General features: G+C 35.5%; 1 protein-coding gene across 3 annotated transcripts in view; it reads left to right on the forward strand.

Moving 5' to 3' along the window:
- The window catches only part of PGR (progesterone receptor), a 105,007-nt gene that overhangs the window by 57,533 nt on the left and 29,305 nt on the right, over window positions 1-18,169 (forward strand). For 2 of the 3 annotated variants that reach the window (XM_042957642.1, XM_042957644.1), the window contains exons 4-5: window positions 2,726-2,812; window positions 12,499-12,804. In XM_042957642.1, coding sequence (XP_042813576.1) covers window positions 2,726-2,812; window positions 12,499-12,804 — 393 coding nt within the window. The remainder of the gene's footprint in view (window positions 1-2,725; window positions 2,813-12,498; window positions 12,805-18,169) is intronic. The other variant, XM_042957643.1, reaches the window with a different exon arrangement.

Genomic DNA, 18,169 nt, shown 5'->3' on the forward strand with positions numbered 1-18,169 from the left:
GGTTAGCAATCTTAATTCTATCTGCAATTTTAATTGTCTCTTATTCCTGCCATCTCTAAGGAACCACGATTCTGCCTTTCAAAGCCTCTTGTCATTTGTTGATAAAAATTAAGTGATTTTCTCCTTTGATCTGATATAATGAATTTTGGTGGTAGATTTTCCAGGATTGAACCATCCTTTTCTTCTCAGAACAAGCTCTAATAGAGTAAGGTATAGTGTTCTATTTTTAATTCTGCAGAATTCAAGTTTTTAGCTCATTTTAAAATTTTACCTATAAAATCATGACAGCTTAATCTTTATTTCTGGGATGATGCTTTTAAGGATAAGTTTGCTTTTAAAATGTATAGGGAAGGTTTTGACTTTTTTCTTTAAGATAGTATAAGAGAGGGGTGTCTGGGTGGCCCAGTCAGTTGAGCATCTGACTTCCACTCAGGTCATGATCTCCCGGTTTGTGAGTTCAAACCCCGTGTTGGACTCTGTGCCGACAGCTCGGAACCTGGGGCCTGCTTTTGGTTCTGTGTCTCCCTCTCTCTCTGTTCCTCCCCTGTTCTCTCTCTCTCTCTCTCTCTCTCTCTGTCTCTCCCTCTCTCTCTCTCTCTGTCTCTCTCTCTCTCAAAAATAAATAAACATTAAAAAAAAATTAAAAAAGATAGTATAGGGGCGCCTGAGTGGCTCAGTCAGTTAGGCGGTCGACTTTGGCTCAGGTCATGATCTTGCAGTTCGTGAGTTCTTGCAGTTCAACCCCCGTGTCAGGCTCTGGGCTGACAGCTCATAGCCTGGAGCCTGCTTCGGATTCTGTGTCTCCCTGTGTCTGCCCCTCCACTGCTTGCACTCTGTCTCTCGCATTGTCTCAAAAATAAACATTTTTAAAAAATTGAAAAAGATAGTATAAGAGAAATGTCTGCCATAGAGAAGATAAGACTTAGGGTGTGACATTATCAGAGTCAGTTTTAATAATTTATATACTAGGGGCACCTGGGTGGCTCAGTCGGTTGAGTATTCCACTTTGGCCCAGGTCATGATCTCCCGGTTTGTGGGTTTGAGCCCTGCATCCGGCTCTGTGCTGATGGCTCAGAGCCTGGAGCCTGCTTTGGATACTGTGTGTGTCTCTCTCTCTCTCTCAAAAATAAACATTAAAATTTAAAAAAATTGTATTCTATAAAACTCTCCATTTTCTAAATTATCAAATTTATTTAGGAGTGTTTCATTTAATATTTTCTAAGTCTTGGAATTCTTCTAGTGTCTTTAAAGTTCCTTTACCAAACATTATATGATACATTTTTCCTCCTTTTCTTTATTGTTTGACTTTCTTTTTTTTGACTAATGTCTTAATTGAATGCTTAACTCATTTTTTCATTCATTTTCCACAACAAAACCATATAATTCTTTCTATATATGTTTTTGCATTTAAGTATATCTCATGAGTTTTGATTTGAAATGTCTTTTGTTGTTAATGTCCAGAGGAATAATAATTTTTTTTTTACATAAATTTCCTCTTTGGTCAAAGACTACTTAACTAGAAAAATGTGTCAAGTGCCAAGTTAACTTTGATTTTTAATAAAATAATGTTATGAAAGGATATAATGTTTATTTTTTCAGAATTTATTAAAGATTTCTTGTACTGTATCAGTTTTAAGTTCTCTATCTATATTATTAATTGTGTATTTAATGTGTAAAATATGAAAGAAATATAGGGATATTCCTACTCTGGGTATTTTTTTTAAGTATTTTCCTGTTTTCAGTGTTTGGTTGCTGTGTTTGCTTTATAAAGGCTTATGCTTATGTTTTCTTTGAGGAGGCTACAATTTATCCTTAATATCCTCACTTTGTCTCATTTTAATGTCTTTGGACTTTAATTCTGTTTTTATCTGTTACTAATATTGCTTCCTCTGCTTTTCACATATTGTATTTGCCTTGTTCACTTCTTTTCATCTTTTAATTTTCAACTTATTTTCCTGTTTTTGTTATTTTTCTTGTAAACTGCAAATAGATATTTTTTGACCCAGCCTTTCTTTGACATTGACATTTGTTAGGATAATCAGTATATAAGCTTTTATTTCTTCCAATACATTTTATGTGTATTTTATGTGTTTACTTAAGTATATTTGTTAAATATTCCTTTTCTTAATTTTCTGGGTTGGTCAATTTTTCCTTCATTTTCTTTTCCCCATTCAATCCTCAGTCATCCATTGTTAATTTCAATGTGTTTTTCCATTTTGCTAGTGCTTACATGCTCCTTCTGATGAGTCATAATTAAATCTATATTCCCCTTTAATTGTATCAAAATTAATAAGTATGCCTATAACATTTTACCAACCTTTTTAAATAATGCATACTAAATAAGTTCAGAACCTTTTTCTCTGCCCTCTCAACTCCCTACAATTTTTTGTAAAACAGTTCAGAATTTTTACTACTAGGCTACATGTAAGCTATCATTTTCCTAGGAAACCTCTATCTTGAATATTGAGTTTATCATTCCCTTGTATCATTTTATAAGTTTTCTGAATATATATTTCCATCAACAATATATTCCTTAGTTTTGAAGGTTTTCTCCCCCACTTTATAGAAATAATATCATATGGCATATATATTTCTGTAACTTGAATTATTTGCCTAACATTAGTGAAGTTCTTTATTCTGATGTGTATTATTCTGGTTTATTCATTTTTACTGAACTATATTATTACATCCTATGACTATCATTAACCTATTCTCATTTTGATAGACATTTGTATCCACTTTGAAGGCTATTACATACAGTGCACCTGTGAAACTTTTGCACATTCCATCCCTCAGAATAAAATTCATCAGGGTGAGTAAGAGATCCTATTAAGTCATTCTTTCTGTCTTTTCTTATGTTCCCATGTCCACTCCCTAGTATCTGATCCCAGGTCTTCTCTCCCTCCAGGAAAACAATGAAAGCTCCCAGACATATCATCTCCTAAAGATAGACACAGTAGTTGGGAAAAATGGTACAGTGGAAGGTCGTTACTGTACCTATACCACTATTGTCTATTTAGCTTACCCAAACCTGCAGATGCTATTATTTTTCAAAGTACATAAATAGTTTTGTAATTAATACAAAGGCATTCTATGTTGTTATTTAATTCTGATTACTTTTTGCCATTATTTTCTCAACGAAAAGCTAGAGGTACAATTATATGAAGTTCTATAGATTTTTTTTTCATTTTTGTTTTTGAAGTATAGCTGTGTATGTTATATTAGTTTCAGGTGTGCATCATAGTGATTCAACAATTCTACACACTACTTACTTCTCATAACAATAAGTGTAGTCACCATCTCTCACCATAGAAAGTTATTACAATATTATTTACGAAATACCCTATGCTGTACTTTTAATGTGTGTGACTTAATTATCTTATAAATGGATGTTTATACCTGCCTATGTAGCCCATGCCCCAACCCACCTCTTGCATTCTTTTTTTTTTAATTGAAGTATAGTAGACATACAATGTTACATTAGTTTCAGGTGTACAACATAGTGATTCCACATTATGTTATACTATGTTCACAAGTGTAGCTACATCTATCACCAAACAGTGTTGTTACAATACTACTGATTATGATAAATAGGCTATAACTTTTATCCTGGTGAAATATTCATTCCAAAAGTACAACCCTGTGTTTCCCACTCTCCTCCTTGCATTTTTCCCATCCCCCCCATCCACCTTCCCTCTGGCAACCATCAATTTCATTTGTGTATTTTTATGGGTCTTTTTCTGCTTTTTGTTTGTTTATTCATTATTTTTTGTTGTTAGATTTCACATATAAGTGAAATCATACAAGTCTTTCACTTAGCACAAATCCTTTAGGTCCATCCATGTTGTCATAAATGGCAAAATCTCATTATTTCTTATGGCTGAGTACTATTCCATTGTGTGTGTGTGTGTGTGTGTGTGTGTGTGTGTGTGTGTAGTGTGTCACACATCTTTATCCATTCATTTATCACTGGATACTTGGTTTGTTTCCATATCTTGGCTATCATTAATAATGCTTCAATATACACAGGGGTGCATATATCTTTCCAAATTAGTGTTTTCATTTCCTTTGGGTAAATATCCAATAGTGGAATTACTGGATCATATGGTGTTTCTAATTGTTTGAGTACCCTCCATACTGTTTTCCATAATGGTTGCACCAGTTTACATTTCTACCAACAATGCATGAGGGTTTCCTTTTCTCCACATCCTCACTAACACTTACTTCTTGTCTTTTTTATTCTAGCTATTCTGGTGTAAGGTGTAATATTACATTTTCTTGTGGTTTTGATTTGCTTTTCCCTAATGATTAGTGATGTTAAGCACCTTTTCATGATTCTGTTGGCCATTTGTATATCTTTGAAAAAACTCCCTGTTCAGATTCTCTGCCCATTTTTAAATCAGATTGTTTATTTCTTTTGCTGAGTTGTATATGGTCTTTTTTTTTTTTTTTAGATATTAACCCTTTACTAGATTATATCATTTTCTAATATCTTCTACCACTCAGTAGGTTGCCTTTTTGGTTTGTTGAGTTTCCTTCACTGTGCAAAAGCTTTTTTATTTTAATGTAGTCCCAATAGTTTAATTTCATTTTTTTCCATTGCTTTAGGGGATATATCTAAATATGATGCTAAGGCTGATGACCAAGTGATTACTGTCTAAAAACACAGCATTCTTTCTTGATAAAAACCCTCAAAAAGTAGGGATAGAAGGAACATACCTCAACATCATAAAGGCCATATATGAAAGGCCCATAGCTAATCAACCTCAATGGGAGAAAACTGAGAGCTTTTCCCCTAAGGTCAGGGACACAAGAGGGATGTCCACTCTCAACAGTATTGTTCAACATAGTACTTGGAAGTCCTAGCCTTAGCAATAAGACAACAAAAAGAAATAAAAGGCATACAAATAGGCAGGGAAGAAGTCAAACATTCACTCTTCACAGACAACATGTGATCCTTTGTGTGGAATACCCAAAAGACTCCACACACCACACACACACACAAACTGCTAGAACTGATTCATGAATTCAGCAAAGGTGCAGGATATAAAATCAAAGTACAGAAGTAGGTTGCATTTCTAGGCACCAATAATGAGGCAGCCAAAAGAAATCAATTCATTGATCCCATTTACAATTTCACCAAAATCCATAAGATACCTAGGAATAAACCTAACCAAAGAGGTAAAAGATCTGTACATGGAACACTATAGAAAGCTTATGAAAGAAATTGAAGAAGACACAAATAAATGGAAAAACATTCCATGCTTATGGTTGAGAAGAACAAATATTGTTAAAATGTCAATACTACGCAATCTACACATTCAATGCAATCCCTATCAAAATAACACCAGCATTCTTCACAGAGCTAGAACAAACAATCCTAAAATGTGTATGGAACAACAGAGGACCCTGTATAGCCAAAGTAATGTTGAAAAAAAAAAAAAAGCAAAGCTGGAGGCATCACAATTCCAGACTTCAAACTGTATTACAAAGCTGTAATCATCAAAACAGTATGGTACTGGCACAAAACCAGACACATAGATCAATGGAACAAAATAGAGAACCCACAACTGGACCCACAAATGTATGACCAACTAATATTCATGAAGCAGGAAAGAATATACAGTGGAAAAAAGACAGTTTCTTGAGGCAAATGGTGTTGAGAAAACTGGAGGGTGACATGCAGAAGAATGAAACTGGACCACTTTCTTACACCATACATAAAAATAAGTTCAAAATGGCTGAAAGACCAAACTAAGACAGGAAACAATCAAAATCCTGGAGGAGGAAAGAGGCAGCAACCTCTTTGACCTCGGCCGCAGCAGCTTCTTACTAGACATGTCTCTGGAGGCAAGGGAAACAAAAGCAAAAATGAACTATTGGGACCACATCAAGATAAAAATCTTCTGAACAGCAAAGGAAACAATCAGTAAAACTAAAAGGCAGCCTATGTAATGGGAGAAGATATTTGCAAATGACATATCTGGTAAAGGGTTAGTATCCAAAATCTGTGAAGAACTTATCAAACTCAACACCCAAAAAAGAAATAATCCAGTGAAGTAATGGGCAGAAGACATGAACATAGACATTTTTCCAAAGGAGACATCCATATGGCTAATAGACACATGAAAAGATAGTGAACATCACTCATCAGCAGGGAAATACAAATCAAAACCATGATGAGATACCACCTCACACTTGTCAGAATGGCTAAAATTAACAACACAAGAAACAACAGGTGTTGGCAAGGATGTGAAGGGGGAACCCTCTTACACTGATTTTGGAATGCAAACTGGTGCAGCCACTCTGGGAAACAGTATGGAGGTTCATCAAAAAACTGAAAATACAGCTACCATATGACCCACCATGTGCACTACTAGGTATTTGTACAAAGGATGCAAAAGTGCTGATTGAAAGGGGAATGTGCACCCCAATGTTCACAGCAGCACTATCAACAATAGCCAAATTATGGAAAGAGCCCAAATGTCCATTGACTATTGAATGGATCAAGAAGATGTGGAAAATATATACAATGGAATATTACTTCGTGATCAAAAGGAATAACATCTTGTCATTTGTAACTGCATGGATGGAACTAGAATGTATTATGTTAAGGGAAATAAGTCAGATAAAGACATCATGATTTCACTCATATGTGGAATTCAAGAAATAAAACAGAGGAACATTGGTGTAGGAAAGGAAAAATAATATAAAAACAGAGGGAGGCAAACCATAAAAGACTCTTAAATACAAAGAATAAACTGAGGGCTGCTGGAGGGGCTTGAAGTGGGGGGATGGGCTAAATGGGTGACGGACATTAAAGAAGGCACTTGCTGGGATGAGCACTGGGTGATATATATAAAATAATGAATCACTAAATTCTACTCCTGAAACCATTATTACACTATGTTAACTAACTTGGATTTAAATTTTTAAAAATAATAATAAAGAAATAAAATCTTACTTTAAAAATTCTTTGGGATTCTCTAAAATGTCTGTGAAAGCCACATATTACTTTGGAATTAGAAAAAAAAATAAATTGTATTTATTAAATAAGATTACTGTCTATATTTTATTATAGCAATTTTGTGGTTTCATGTCTCACATTTAGGTCTTTAATCCATTTTGAGTTTATTTTTGTATATGGTGTAAGTGGTCCAGTTCCTTTGCATGTAGCTGTCCAGTTTTCCCAGCACTGTTTATTGAAGAGACTGTATTTTCCCCATTGTATATTTTTACCTCCTATGTGGTAGATTAATTGACTATGGGTGTGGCTTTATTTCTGTACTCTACTGTGTTTCATTGATGAGTGTAGTTTATTTATGTGCCAGTACCATGATATTTTCATTAGGCTAGCTTTGTAGTATATCCTGAAATCTGGAATTGATATATCTCTAGCTTTGTTCTTTGTCAACATTTCTTTGACTATTCAGGGCATTTTGTGTTTCCATACAAATTATAAGATTATTTGTTCTAGTTCTGTGAAAAATACTATTGCTATTTTGGTAGAGATTGCATCAAATCTGTAAGTTGTTTTAGGTTGTTTGGACATTTTAACAATATTAATTCTTCAAATCCATAAGCATTATGTTTCTATTTGTTTTTGCCATCATTTTCTTTGAACAATGCTGTATAATTTCAGAGTTCAGGTCTTTCATCTGTTTCATTAAATTTTTTCCTAGGTATTTCATTCTTTTTGATATGATTGTAAATGGAATTGTTTTCTACATTTCTCTTCCTGCTACTTCATTACCAGTATATACAAATGTAACAGATTCCTGTATGTTAATTATGAATTCTAAACTTTACTGAATTAATTTATTACTTCTAATAGTTTTTAGTGGAATCCTGAGGGTTTCCTATAAATAGTATCATGTCATCTAAATTTGTGACAGTCTTACTTCTTCCTTACCCATTTAGATGCCTTTTGCTTCTTTTTCTTGTCTGATTGCTGTTGCTAGGATTTCCAGTACTGTGTTGAATAACACTGATGAGACAGGACATCCTCGTCTTGATCCTGATCATAGAGGAAATGTTCTGTGTTTTTCATGGGTATGATGTTAGCTGTGGGTTTTTCATATATGACCTTTATTATATTGAAGTACATTCTTTCTAAATCCACTTTTTTGAAAGTGTTTTTAACATGAATATATGCTATATATTTTGTCAGATGCTTTTCCTGTACCCACTGAGGTCATTATACAGTTTTTATCCTTGGTTATTTGAAGTTAATCACTTTGATTGATTTGTGAATATTGAACCACCCCTGTATCCCTGGAATAAATCTCACTTGATTGTGGTGAATAATTTTTAATGTATCCTTGAATTCTGCTTGCTAATATTTTGTTGAGAATTTTTGCATCTATGTTCATAGCCCTTAGTTTCTTTCCTTGTAGTACCTCTTTTGGTTTTGGTATCAGGTTAATGCTGGCCTCATTGAATGAATTTGTAAGTTTTTCTCCCTCTTTAATTTTTTGGAATAATTTGAAAATAATAGGTATTCAATTTTCTTTAAATGTTTCATAGAATTCATTGGCCATCAGGTCCTGGACTTTTGTTTGTTAGGAGCTTTTTAGATCACTTATTCAGTTTCATTGCTAGTAATGTCTGTTCTACTTTCCTTTTCTTCCTGATTCAGTTTGGGAGATTGTTTATGTTTCCAGATATTTATCGATTTCTACTAGGTTGTACAATTTGTTAGCATATAATTTTTTGTAGCAGTCTTATACTCTGTTGTATTTCCCTGGTGTCAATTGTTATTTCTCCTCTTTTATTTCTGCTTCTATTTATTTAAATACTCTCTCTTTTTCCTTGATGATTCTGGATAAAGTTTTATAAATTTTGTTTACTTTTCTAAAAATAAGCTCTTAGTTTCATTGATCTTTACTCTTGTTTGTTTTGTTTTTTAGTCTGATTTTTTTTTATTCTGCTACAATCTTTATTATTTCTTTCCTTCTACTAGCATAGGGATCTGTTTGTTCTTCTTTTTCTAGTTCCTTCAATTGTAAGGTTGTGTTGTTTACTTGTAATTTTTCTTGTTTCTTGAGGTAAGCCTGTATTGCTATAAACTTTCCTCTTAGAACTGCTTTACACTCATCCCAAAGATTTTGGGTCATTCTGTTTTCATTTTCATTTCTCTCCATGTATTGTTTTTATTTCCTCTGTGATTTTTTGGTTGCCCTATAAATTGTTTAGCCTCCATGTGTTTGTGTTCTTTCCAGTTTTATCTTGTTACTGATTTCTAGTTCTATATTATTGTGGTCATAAAATACACTTGATATTTCAGTCTTCAAATTTATTGAGAATTGTTTTGTGGTCTAACATGTGATCTCTTCTGGAGAATATTCCATGTGTATGTGAAAAGTATGTGTATTCTGCTGTGTTTGGGTGGACTGTTCTGTGTATATCTATTAGGTCCATCTGGGCTGTGTGTCATTCAGAATCACTATTTCTGTGTTAATTTTATGCCTGAATGATCTATCCATTGATGTAAAGGGGATGCTATGTCCCCTAATGTTATTGTATTGCTGTTAATCTCTTCGAGTCTGCTAATATTTGCTTTATATATTTAGGTGCTTCTATGTTGGGTGAATAGATATTTACAGTTTTTGTATCTTCTCACTGAATGGATTCCTTTATTGAAATGTAGTGTCCTTTTTGTTTTGAAGTCTATTTTGTCTGATATAAATATTGCTGTCCTTTTTTTTCCGACTCCTTTTGCATGATACATGTTTTTCCCTCTTTCCACTCAAAAAATTTCCTTCAGCATTTCTTATAAGGTTAGTTTTGTGTGATGAACTCCTTTGACTTATGTTTGTCTGTGAAACACTTTATCTCTCCTTCAATTCTGAATTATAATCTACCAGTAGAATATTCTTGATAGTAGGTCTTTTTCTTTCACTACTTTGAATACATCACGTCATTCCCTTCTGTCTTGCAAAGTTTCTATTTGAAAATCAACTTATAGCCTTATGGAGTTTCCCTCACATGCAACTGTTTTCTGTTTCTGCTTTTAAAATTTTGCTTTACCATTAATTTTTTACCATTATAATTACCTATCTTGGTGTGGACTTCTTTAGGTTCATCTTGTTAGGGGATCTCTGTTTTCCTGGACTTGGATGTATTTTTTTGCTCAGATTAAGGTGATTTTCAGCTATTATTTATTGAAGTAACTTTTCTGCCCTTTTTATTCTCTCATTTCCTTTAGTGATTATTATAATGCAAATATTATCACTCCTGATAATGCCACTGAGTTTCCTTAACCTCTTCTCATTTTTTATTCCTTTTTCCCTTTCTTGTTAAGCCTGGTTGCTTTCCATTACACTGTCTTCCAGATCTCTGATGTGTTATTCTGCATCCTCCAATCTGTTGTTGATTTCCTCTAGTGTATTTTTTATTTCAGTTATGAATTCTTTATTTATGACTATTTCTTTTTGTATTTTCCATCTCTTTGTTGAAGATCTAACAAATCATCTACACTCTTCTCAAGTCCAGTGAGTATGTTTGTGGCCAATAATTGAATTATTTATCAGACATATTGGTTATTTTCATTTCATTTAGATGTTTTGCTGTGCTTTTGTCTTGTTCCTTCATTTGGAAGATATTTCTCTATGTCGTAATTTTTCCTCTCTGTGTTTGTTTATGTGTATTAGGTAGGTCATGTATGTTTTCTGGTATTAAGTAATGGCCTTGTGAAGAAGAGGTCCTGTGGTACCCTATAGTATAAACCATCCTGGTCACCAAAACCAAGTGCTCCAGGGATGCCCCTGTAAGAGCTGTGTATACCCTACTGTTGTGGATGATTTGCAGTTACTTTCAGCCCAACCAGCTGCAATGACCTGCTGTGGGCACACTGGACAGGGTTCGGTCTTCGATCTTTGATGGTCTTGTCTGAGGTCATAATGGGCTTATTAGTGGATGGAGCCAGCAGTCAGACCAAATGTCTACAATTAGCCACTCTGACACAGTTTCAGGTATATGAGGGGTAAGGCTTGTTTCCTGTGCAGGTAGCCAAGAGGCTGGGCTGCTAGGACTGTGGACATGCTGGTATATGAAGTTATCTTCCTTCTGCTTCCCAGAGCCAGATGGATTGATGGATGCCTACTGAGGCAGGTGGGGTTAGGTGGAGTGAGTCTCTACAGGGAAACTCAGCAGTTGAGTACACAGTTTTAGCAAGGTAGATGGAGAATATTTGCACTAGTTCCCACAAGGATGGGCTTTAAGCCCACTGATTTTTAAAGCTCTTCATGTTAAACCATGCTGATATTGAAAGCCCAATGTTATATGGACTCATCTTCCTGGCACAGGTGCCCAATGCAGGTGGTGCCTAGTGTGGGGTCAGATCCTCTTGCTTTTCCATGCTTGTGATGTCCCTCCCATTTGTGTCAATACCACGAAATATTTAGTACCCAGCTGTGTTTCCACTCCTCCTACACTTTTCTTTTTTTTTTTTTTTAATTTTTTTAATGTTTATTTTTGATATAGAGAGAGACAGAGCATGAATGGGGGAGGGTCAGAGAGAGAGGAAAACACAGAATCTGAAGCAGGCTCCAGGCTCTGAGCTGTCAGCACAGATCCCGATGCGGGGCTTGAACTCACGGACCAGGAGATCATGACCTGAGCCGAAGTCATGACACTTAACCGACTGAGCCACCCAGGTGCCCCCCTCCTACACTTTTCAATGTGCCCTCCTCTCCACGAACAACTGTGGAAGTTCTGTTCTGCCAGTCTTCAGATCATTTTCAGAGTTAGTTGAATAAATATAGCTGTTATCTTGGTATATCTGGAGGACAAAGTGAGTCCAGGATCCTCCTAACCCATCCATCATCTTATATTACTCTCAACACATTCCTAAAGGAATGAAACCCAAAACAAGATTCGGTATTTACTGAAAATTATGTTTTAAGTAATGTAGGCTGTAGCATTAGCTTTTGGAAGGCAATCCTGTCAGAATATTTACCAATACTGAGCTTAGTCTTTACTAAAAGCCATTTGTCTTTTCATGTTGCTGCAAAACTTCATAATCCTCCATTGGATACTGGTGTAAATATCTCACACCACACCAACCTGCCAAATGGCAGTGTAATTATTTTTTTAAGTTTATTTATTTTGAGGGTGTGTGAGAAAGAGAGCATGCAAGTGGAGTAGGGGCAGAGAGAGAGGAAGAGAGAGTCCCAAGCAGGCCTCATGCTGTCAACACACACCCAACACAGGGCTCAAATCCACAAACCATGAGATCATGACCTGATCCAAAACGAGGGGTCGGATGCTTGACTGAGCCACCCAGGTGGCCCTGGTGTAATTAATTATTTAATCCAAATCTGAGACCTAACATTTTATTTATTCAATTTCATCCTATTAGATTGATGCTAAAACCTCCTAAACTATAATTCTAATTATAGAATTATAACTCTAATTTCTGTTAAGAAAAATAACAGTCTGCTGAAAGATTTGGATGATATATATTTATATGATCTTTTCTTTTTTTCTTTTGTGTAGGTCGAAAGTTTAAAAAGTTCAATAAAGTCAGAGTTATGAGAGCATTGGATGCCGTTGCTCTCCCACAGCCTGTGGGCATTCCAAATGAAAGCCAAGCCCTAAGCCAGAGAATCGCTTTTTCACCAAATCAAGACATACAGTTGATCCCCCCATTGATTAACCTGCTAATGAGCATTGAACCAGATGTGATCTATGCAGGACATGACAACACCAAACCTGATACCTCCAGTTCTTTGCTGACAAGTCTTAATCAACTAGGCGAGAGACAACTTCTTTCAGTAGTCAAGTGGTCTAAATCATTGCCAGGTAATAATAATTTGTATATAATAGCATGAAATGGAAATTTTACCATATTTGTTGTACTAGGAAAACTGTTAAGGCCTGTTCAGTAAATTAAGTATTGTCTAAACAGCATGTTATAGTATGCATTTCAGCAGTGTGAAATACTTATCTAGGATCCTAAATAATATGTTGCTTGTCTAGGACCCTACTGTGTGCTATGGAAATACAATAGTCATAGATAATACTTTGAGTCTTGATGATTCAAGAATTACGTGATTGAAACAATTAAGGAAGAGCATAAGTTTGTATGTTAAAGCACAGATGTTATAGTAGTTCAGAGAAAGACAAATTGAACATCTTCTTAAAAGTGTGTCTTCCATTCTAAGTGCTAATTTAACCAAATTTAACAAACTTCAAATGGTTGAAAATAAAACTGGATGTTTCTATTCATATAATATGTCAAAACAGTATTCAGAGTACAGTGGGGTGCTTAAAGTTAATTAAGAAACATAACTGATAAACATATGTAAATAATTTGGACATAGAGAAATGAATTTCTTCCAGTCACTATTTTCTCTAATTTATACTCAGACAAAGCAGATAACAGAATTTGGGTTGTACCATCATGAAGGGATTTAAGTCACTTTATTTAATAACTAGTTTGCTTCCTTAGCACAGCTCCATATGAGCCTAGAGGTTGAAAGAATTACAAGGATGCATTTTTCACTTGGCTAAATCTGAGACTGCAGAGCCAGGAGAACACATTACTTGTGAAAGCATTAATCCCATAAGTAAAAATAAAGCAGTTTTTTAAATTACAATCTCTTCACACCAAAAATATCCTTATGCTTTTTTAGACCAGTTTATTTTACCAGTATCTAATCAAGAATTGAACATATGCCATTTTGGTCTACAAGTAAATTCAACAGCCTTTTTTAAAGAATTTTTTTCTCAATTTGCCTTAATATATTTCTGTTATTATTTTACCTGAAATGTTTGAAATACTTGTTATTGAAAATCCAAGGTTATGTGAAACAGAAAGAAATATAGGTTCCTGTTTGTTGAATCTTTTAAAAAATACACTTTGATAAAAATTAATAAAATTCACTATTCTAATGGAGATAAAGTAATTTTATAGAAAATTCCAAATAACCAGGTTCTTATTAGCTCCATTGTTACTGAAAGTCTTGGACAGGTAATTTTTTTCTGTTAGAAAACTTCTGAATTTTTAAAACTTGCTGTAAAGTGGTTATCAAATTTGATAGATCTCTATTAAATTATTGCAATAGCATTGAACTTCTTCTGTTTAAAAATATGAGTAATATGTGTTTAACTTTTCTTAGTTTTTATATTATTTGGAAAAGTGATTTTTTTGATTTTGATTGATACAGTTTGTATTTTTTGCATTTTGGAGGTTCTTTACTATTTAAAAACATTCTACTATCAGTTGGCAAATTTAGAAAATAACCAGTTATAGCTTAAAAGATAATTTATTCACTTTGGGTAAAAGCTAGTGTACATTTTAAGTTGAAACACTTCTCTGTGAAGCTATTTCATCCTCACATTTCCAAAAACAGTGAGAGAAAATTTTTACACTGAATTTAGTGGCAACTTTTTTAATAATTCCAAAATGTAATTTGTGTGTAAGTAAAAAAGAATGATGGCATCTACCAGTATTACAGGTACTGTTTCTATTACCTGTAACAATAAGGGAAGCTTATTTGATAATCTATTTTGATAATTTCGATTAGCAAATGATTGTGTGGCCTGTGCTCTTTTAAACTATATTTGCATGGTCTACATAGTGTATGAATGATGAAAATGGTCAGTGAACCATATATATTGATCTTTTTGAAAAGACTCACGTATATAAAGTAATCTGGTATCATTAGCTACTCAATACCTTTCAGTTGACTTTTAGCCAGAATAGTTTTTATTCATTTGATTCACTCAGTAAGTGTCTATAGCATGCTGTATGCATGATGTAACAATTAAACAGTAGTGTTAGAAAGAAAAGCCAAAAGTCTGAGCTCATAGTGTGAACACATTTGGATGCAACATATCCTAGCATTTGGTGATCAATTTTTCATGAGAGAAACTTATTTTATCCATTCACTCACATGTTAACTTGGTTAAATGAGGTCTGTTAATAAGTCAGGATGTCAGTTTACTTATTTACAGTGCAAGAATGATGCTGCTAGTAAAACATGTTGGCAGATCAGGTGATTCTTTCACAATAGGAAAGAGTATTTTGGAAGTCAGATTAAGATCAAATGTAAAACAACAACAACAACAACAACAACAACAACAACAAAAGTAACAGTATGCCTAAGGGCTCCATGGTGTATATCTACAGGTCCCTGAGAGAATGCTTGTTGCCTGGTCAGGGCTTCCTCATTTTTTCTTTATTTGTGCTCTTCTATTTTCTTGGACCCATGAAGGTAATTGCATCCTATCCAACATCTCTCTCATATGTCAGAGATATCATTGCTCCTATGTAATGGAGACTTGCAAGATGCTTTAGCTTCATGGTAACACATTTAAAATATCTCTTAAGATATATTACATCTGACATATTGTATCAGTTATGTGAATGATTTTACATTGACATTTAGCCGTAACATCAGTGGGTAATATTTTCTTATTTGGAACTTGAAGCAACACAACATTTGCAAATTTTAGAAAAATGAACAAGACAGAAGTCAGGAGGATAGAAGAATAGGAGAATCTTGAGCTCACCTCGTCCCAGAGACACGCCGAAATAACAGCTGTATCTGTGAAACTAACTCTGAAAATGATGTGAATATTGGCAGAACAAACCTTCCACAATTAATCATGGAGAGGAGACCACATTGAAAAGAAGAAAAGGGGCAGGGACATGGTTGGGAACCAAAGGCCCGTAAGACTAACCACAAATGGAAGGGACACCGTAGCATGGTGAAGCAACAGGATCAGACCCTACACCAGGCACCTGCAGCACTGGGGATGTGCACTGGGAAGACAAGTCCTCCTAACATCTGACTTTGAAAACCAACGGAGCTTAACTTGGCAAGCTTTGAAAATCTGGAGGGCCTAACTCTGGGTACATTGAAAACCAGTGGACTTAGCTTCAGGGAGACCAAAGGGGCATAGGAAACTGGGACCTCCTCTACTTAAAGAGCTAGCATAGTAAGTAACCCTACTGACTCAACACAACATATAGCGCAGTTTGAATAGTGCCTGGAATATACATGGAGAGTTATTGACTAATCTTAGAACATGGGCTGGAGGGACATGCATCAATAGGAAATTTCCTCAGGAACAAAAGTGTTGGCAGACATCATTTCTCTTCCTCTCCCCCAACCTAGCTGGACACTTGTGGATGTCAGCAGGAACACCTGCTATCTTGCCAGCACCATGCACCCCAAGTCACGTTTCCATGCAGACCCACTTCATCTCTTCCACTTCAGCAGGCATTCCTCAAAAGGAGCTCCTGCCCTTATATACTGTGCAAACAGCCCAGCAGGGACCAATGCCATTCCTAAGTCACTCCTGCCCTGGGGATAGCAGGGAATAACCCTCAACACCAGCACATGGGCACTTCCAGTAGCTGAGCATTTTAGCTGGCCACTCAAAGAGAGCCCCCTGTTTACTGTGCCTGTTGCTGTGACAGCCATCCTGGATGGAAAATTTGATCTGACTGCCAGCCCCAACTACCAACAAAAGCTACTCAGGGGGCCACGTAAGGAGAGTACTCTGCCAATTGGTGTGTACATAGTTGCAGAAAACAGAGTACTGACAGCTAGCCTGACTGCCAACACCAACTGTCAAGAAACCCATGATTATCTCAGATATGCCTTACAAAAGCACAGGGACCAAACCCTGTCCTGTGAAACCACAGCAGGTAAAGCCAGTCATTGCAGCTAACGGGACTGAAAGTTCAGTCAGCTAGTGGATTAGCCACAACAGCAGTGCTCACACAGCCAATATCCAGGAGACACCCCGGGAGCACATGGTTCTGGTGAACAGGGGACATTGACTACCAGGCACCACAAAACCTCTTCTTCACAAGACCACTACTTTTAATACCAGGAAACATAGCTGTCCATCTACCTATAAACAAACAGAGTTAGCCAAAATGGGGCAGAAGACTATGTCCCAAATGAAAGAACTGGACAAAATCATAGTAAAAGATCTAAATGAAATAGAAATAATATGCCTGATAAATAATTCAAAGTAATGGTCATAAAGATATTCACTGGACTTAAAAAAATAGTGGTGGATCTCAATGAGACCTTCAACAAAGAATTATAAAATAAACAAAAAAACAGTCAGAAATGAATAATACAATTACTGAAATAAAAGTATACAGGAGAACTAACAGCAGATTAGAGAATGCTGAACAAATCAGCATCTGGATGACAGAGTAATGGAAAGCAAACAAGATGAACTTAAAAAAGAAAAACTGAATCATAAAAATTAAAGCATGGTTAAGGGAACTCAGTAACATCATTAAGTATAATAACATTCATGTTATTGGGGGTACAGAAGGAGAAAATAGAGAAAAGAGGAAAGAAACTTATTTGAAGAATTAAAAGCTGAAAACTTCCCTTCCCAGACAAGGAAATAGCATTCAAGTCCAGGAAGCATAGAGAGCCCCTAAGAAGATGAACACATGGAGGTCCACACCAAGGTAGATAATAATTAAAGTGGCAAAAAGTAATGAGAAAGGAAAAATTTTAAAGCAACAAGACAAAACAGTTACATACAAGGGAAATCAGTTGTATTTCTATACACTTATAATGAAATAGCAGAAAGAGAAATTAAGAAAACATAACTATTTACAACTGCATCAAAAACAATAAAATATCTGAGTAAACTTAACCAAGTAATATGAAAGACCTGTACTCTGAAATCTATAAAATATCAGTGAGGGAAATTGAAGACAACACAAACAAATGGAAAGATATTCCATGATCAAGGATTGGAAGAGCTGATATTGTTAAAATGTCCATATTACACAAAGCAATATTCAGATTCAATTCAATCCCTATTAAAATACCAACAATGGGGCACCTGGGTGGCTCAGTGGGTTGAGCGTCCGACTTCGGCTCAGGTCATGATCTCACGGTTCGTGAGTTCGAGCCCCGCATTGGGCTCTGTGCTGACAGCTCGGAGCCTGGAGCCTTCTTCACATTCTGTGTCTCCCTCTCTCTCTGCCCCTTCCCTGCTCATGCTCTGTCTCTGTCTCAAAAGTAAATAAACATTTAAAAAAAAAATAAATAAAATAAAGGGGCGCCTGGGTGGTGCAGTCAGTTAAGCGTCCGACTTCAGCCAGGTCACGATCTCGCGGTCCGTGAGTTCGAGCCCCGCGTCAGGCTCTGGGCTGATGGCTCGGAGCCTGGAGCCT

This window comes from Panthera tigris, chromosome D1 (genome assembly GCF_018350195.1).
Source record: "Panthera tigris isolate Pti1 chromosome D1, P.tigris_Pti1_mat1.1, whole genome shotgun sequence".
Taxonomy (NCBI): Eukaryota; Metazoa; Chordata; class Mammalia; order Carnivora; family Felidae; genus Panthera; species Panthera tigris.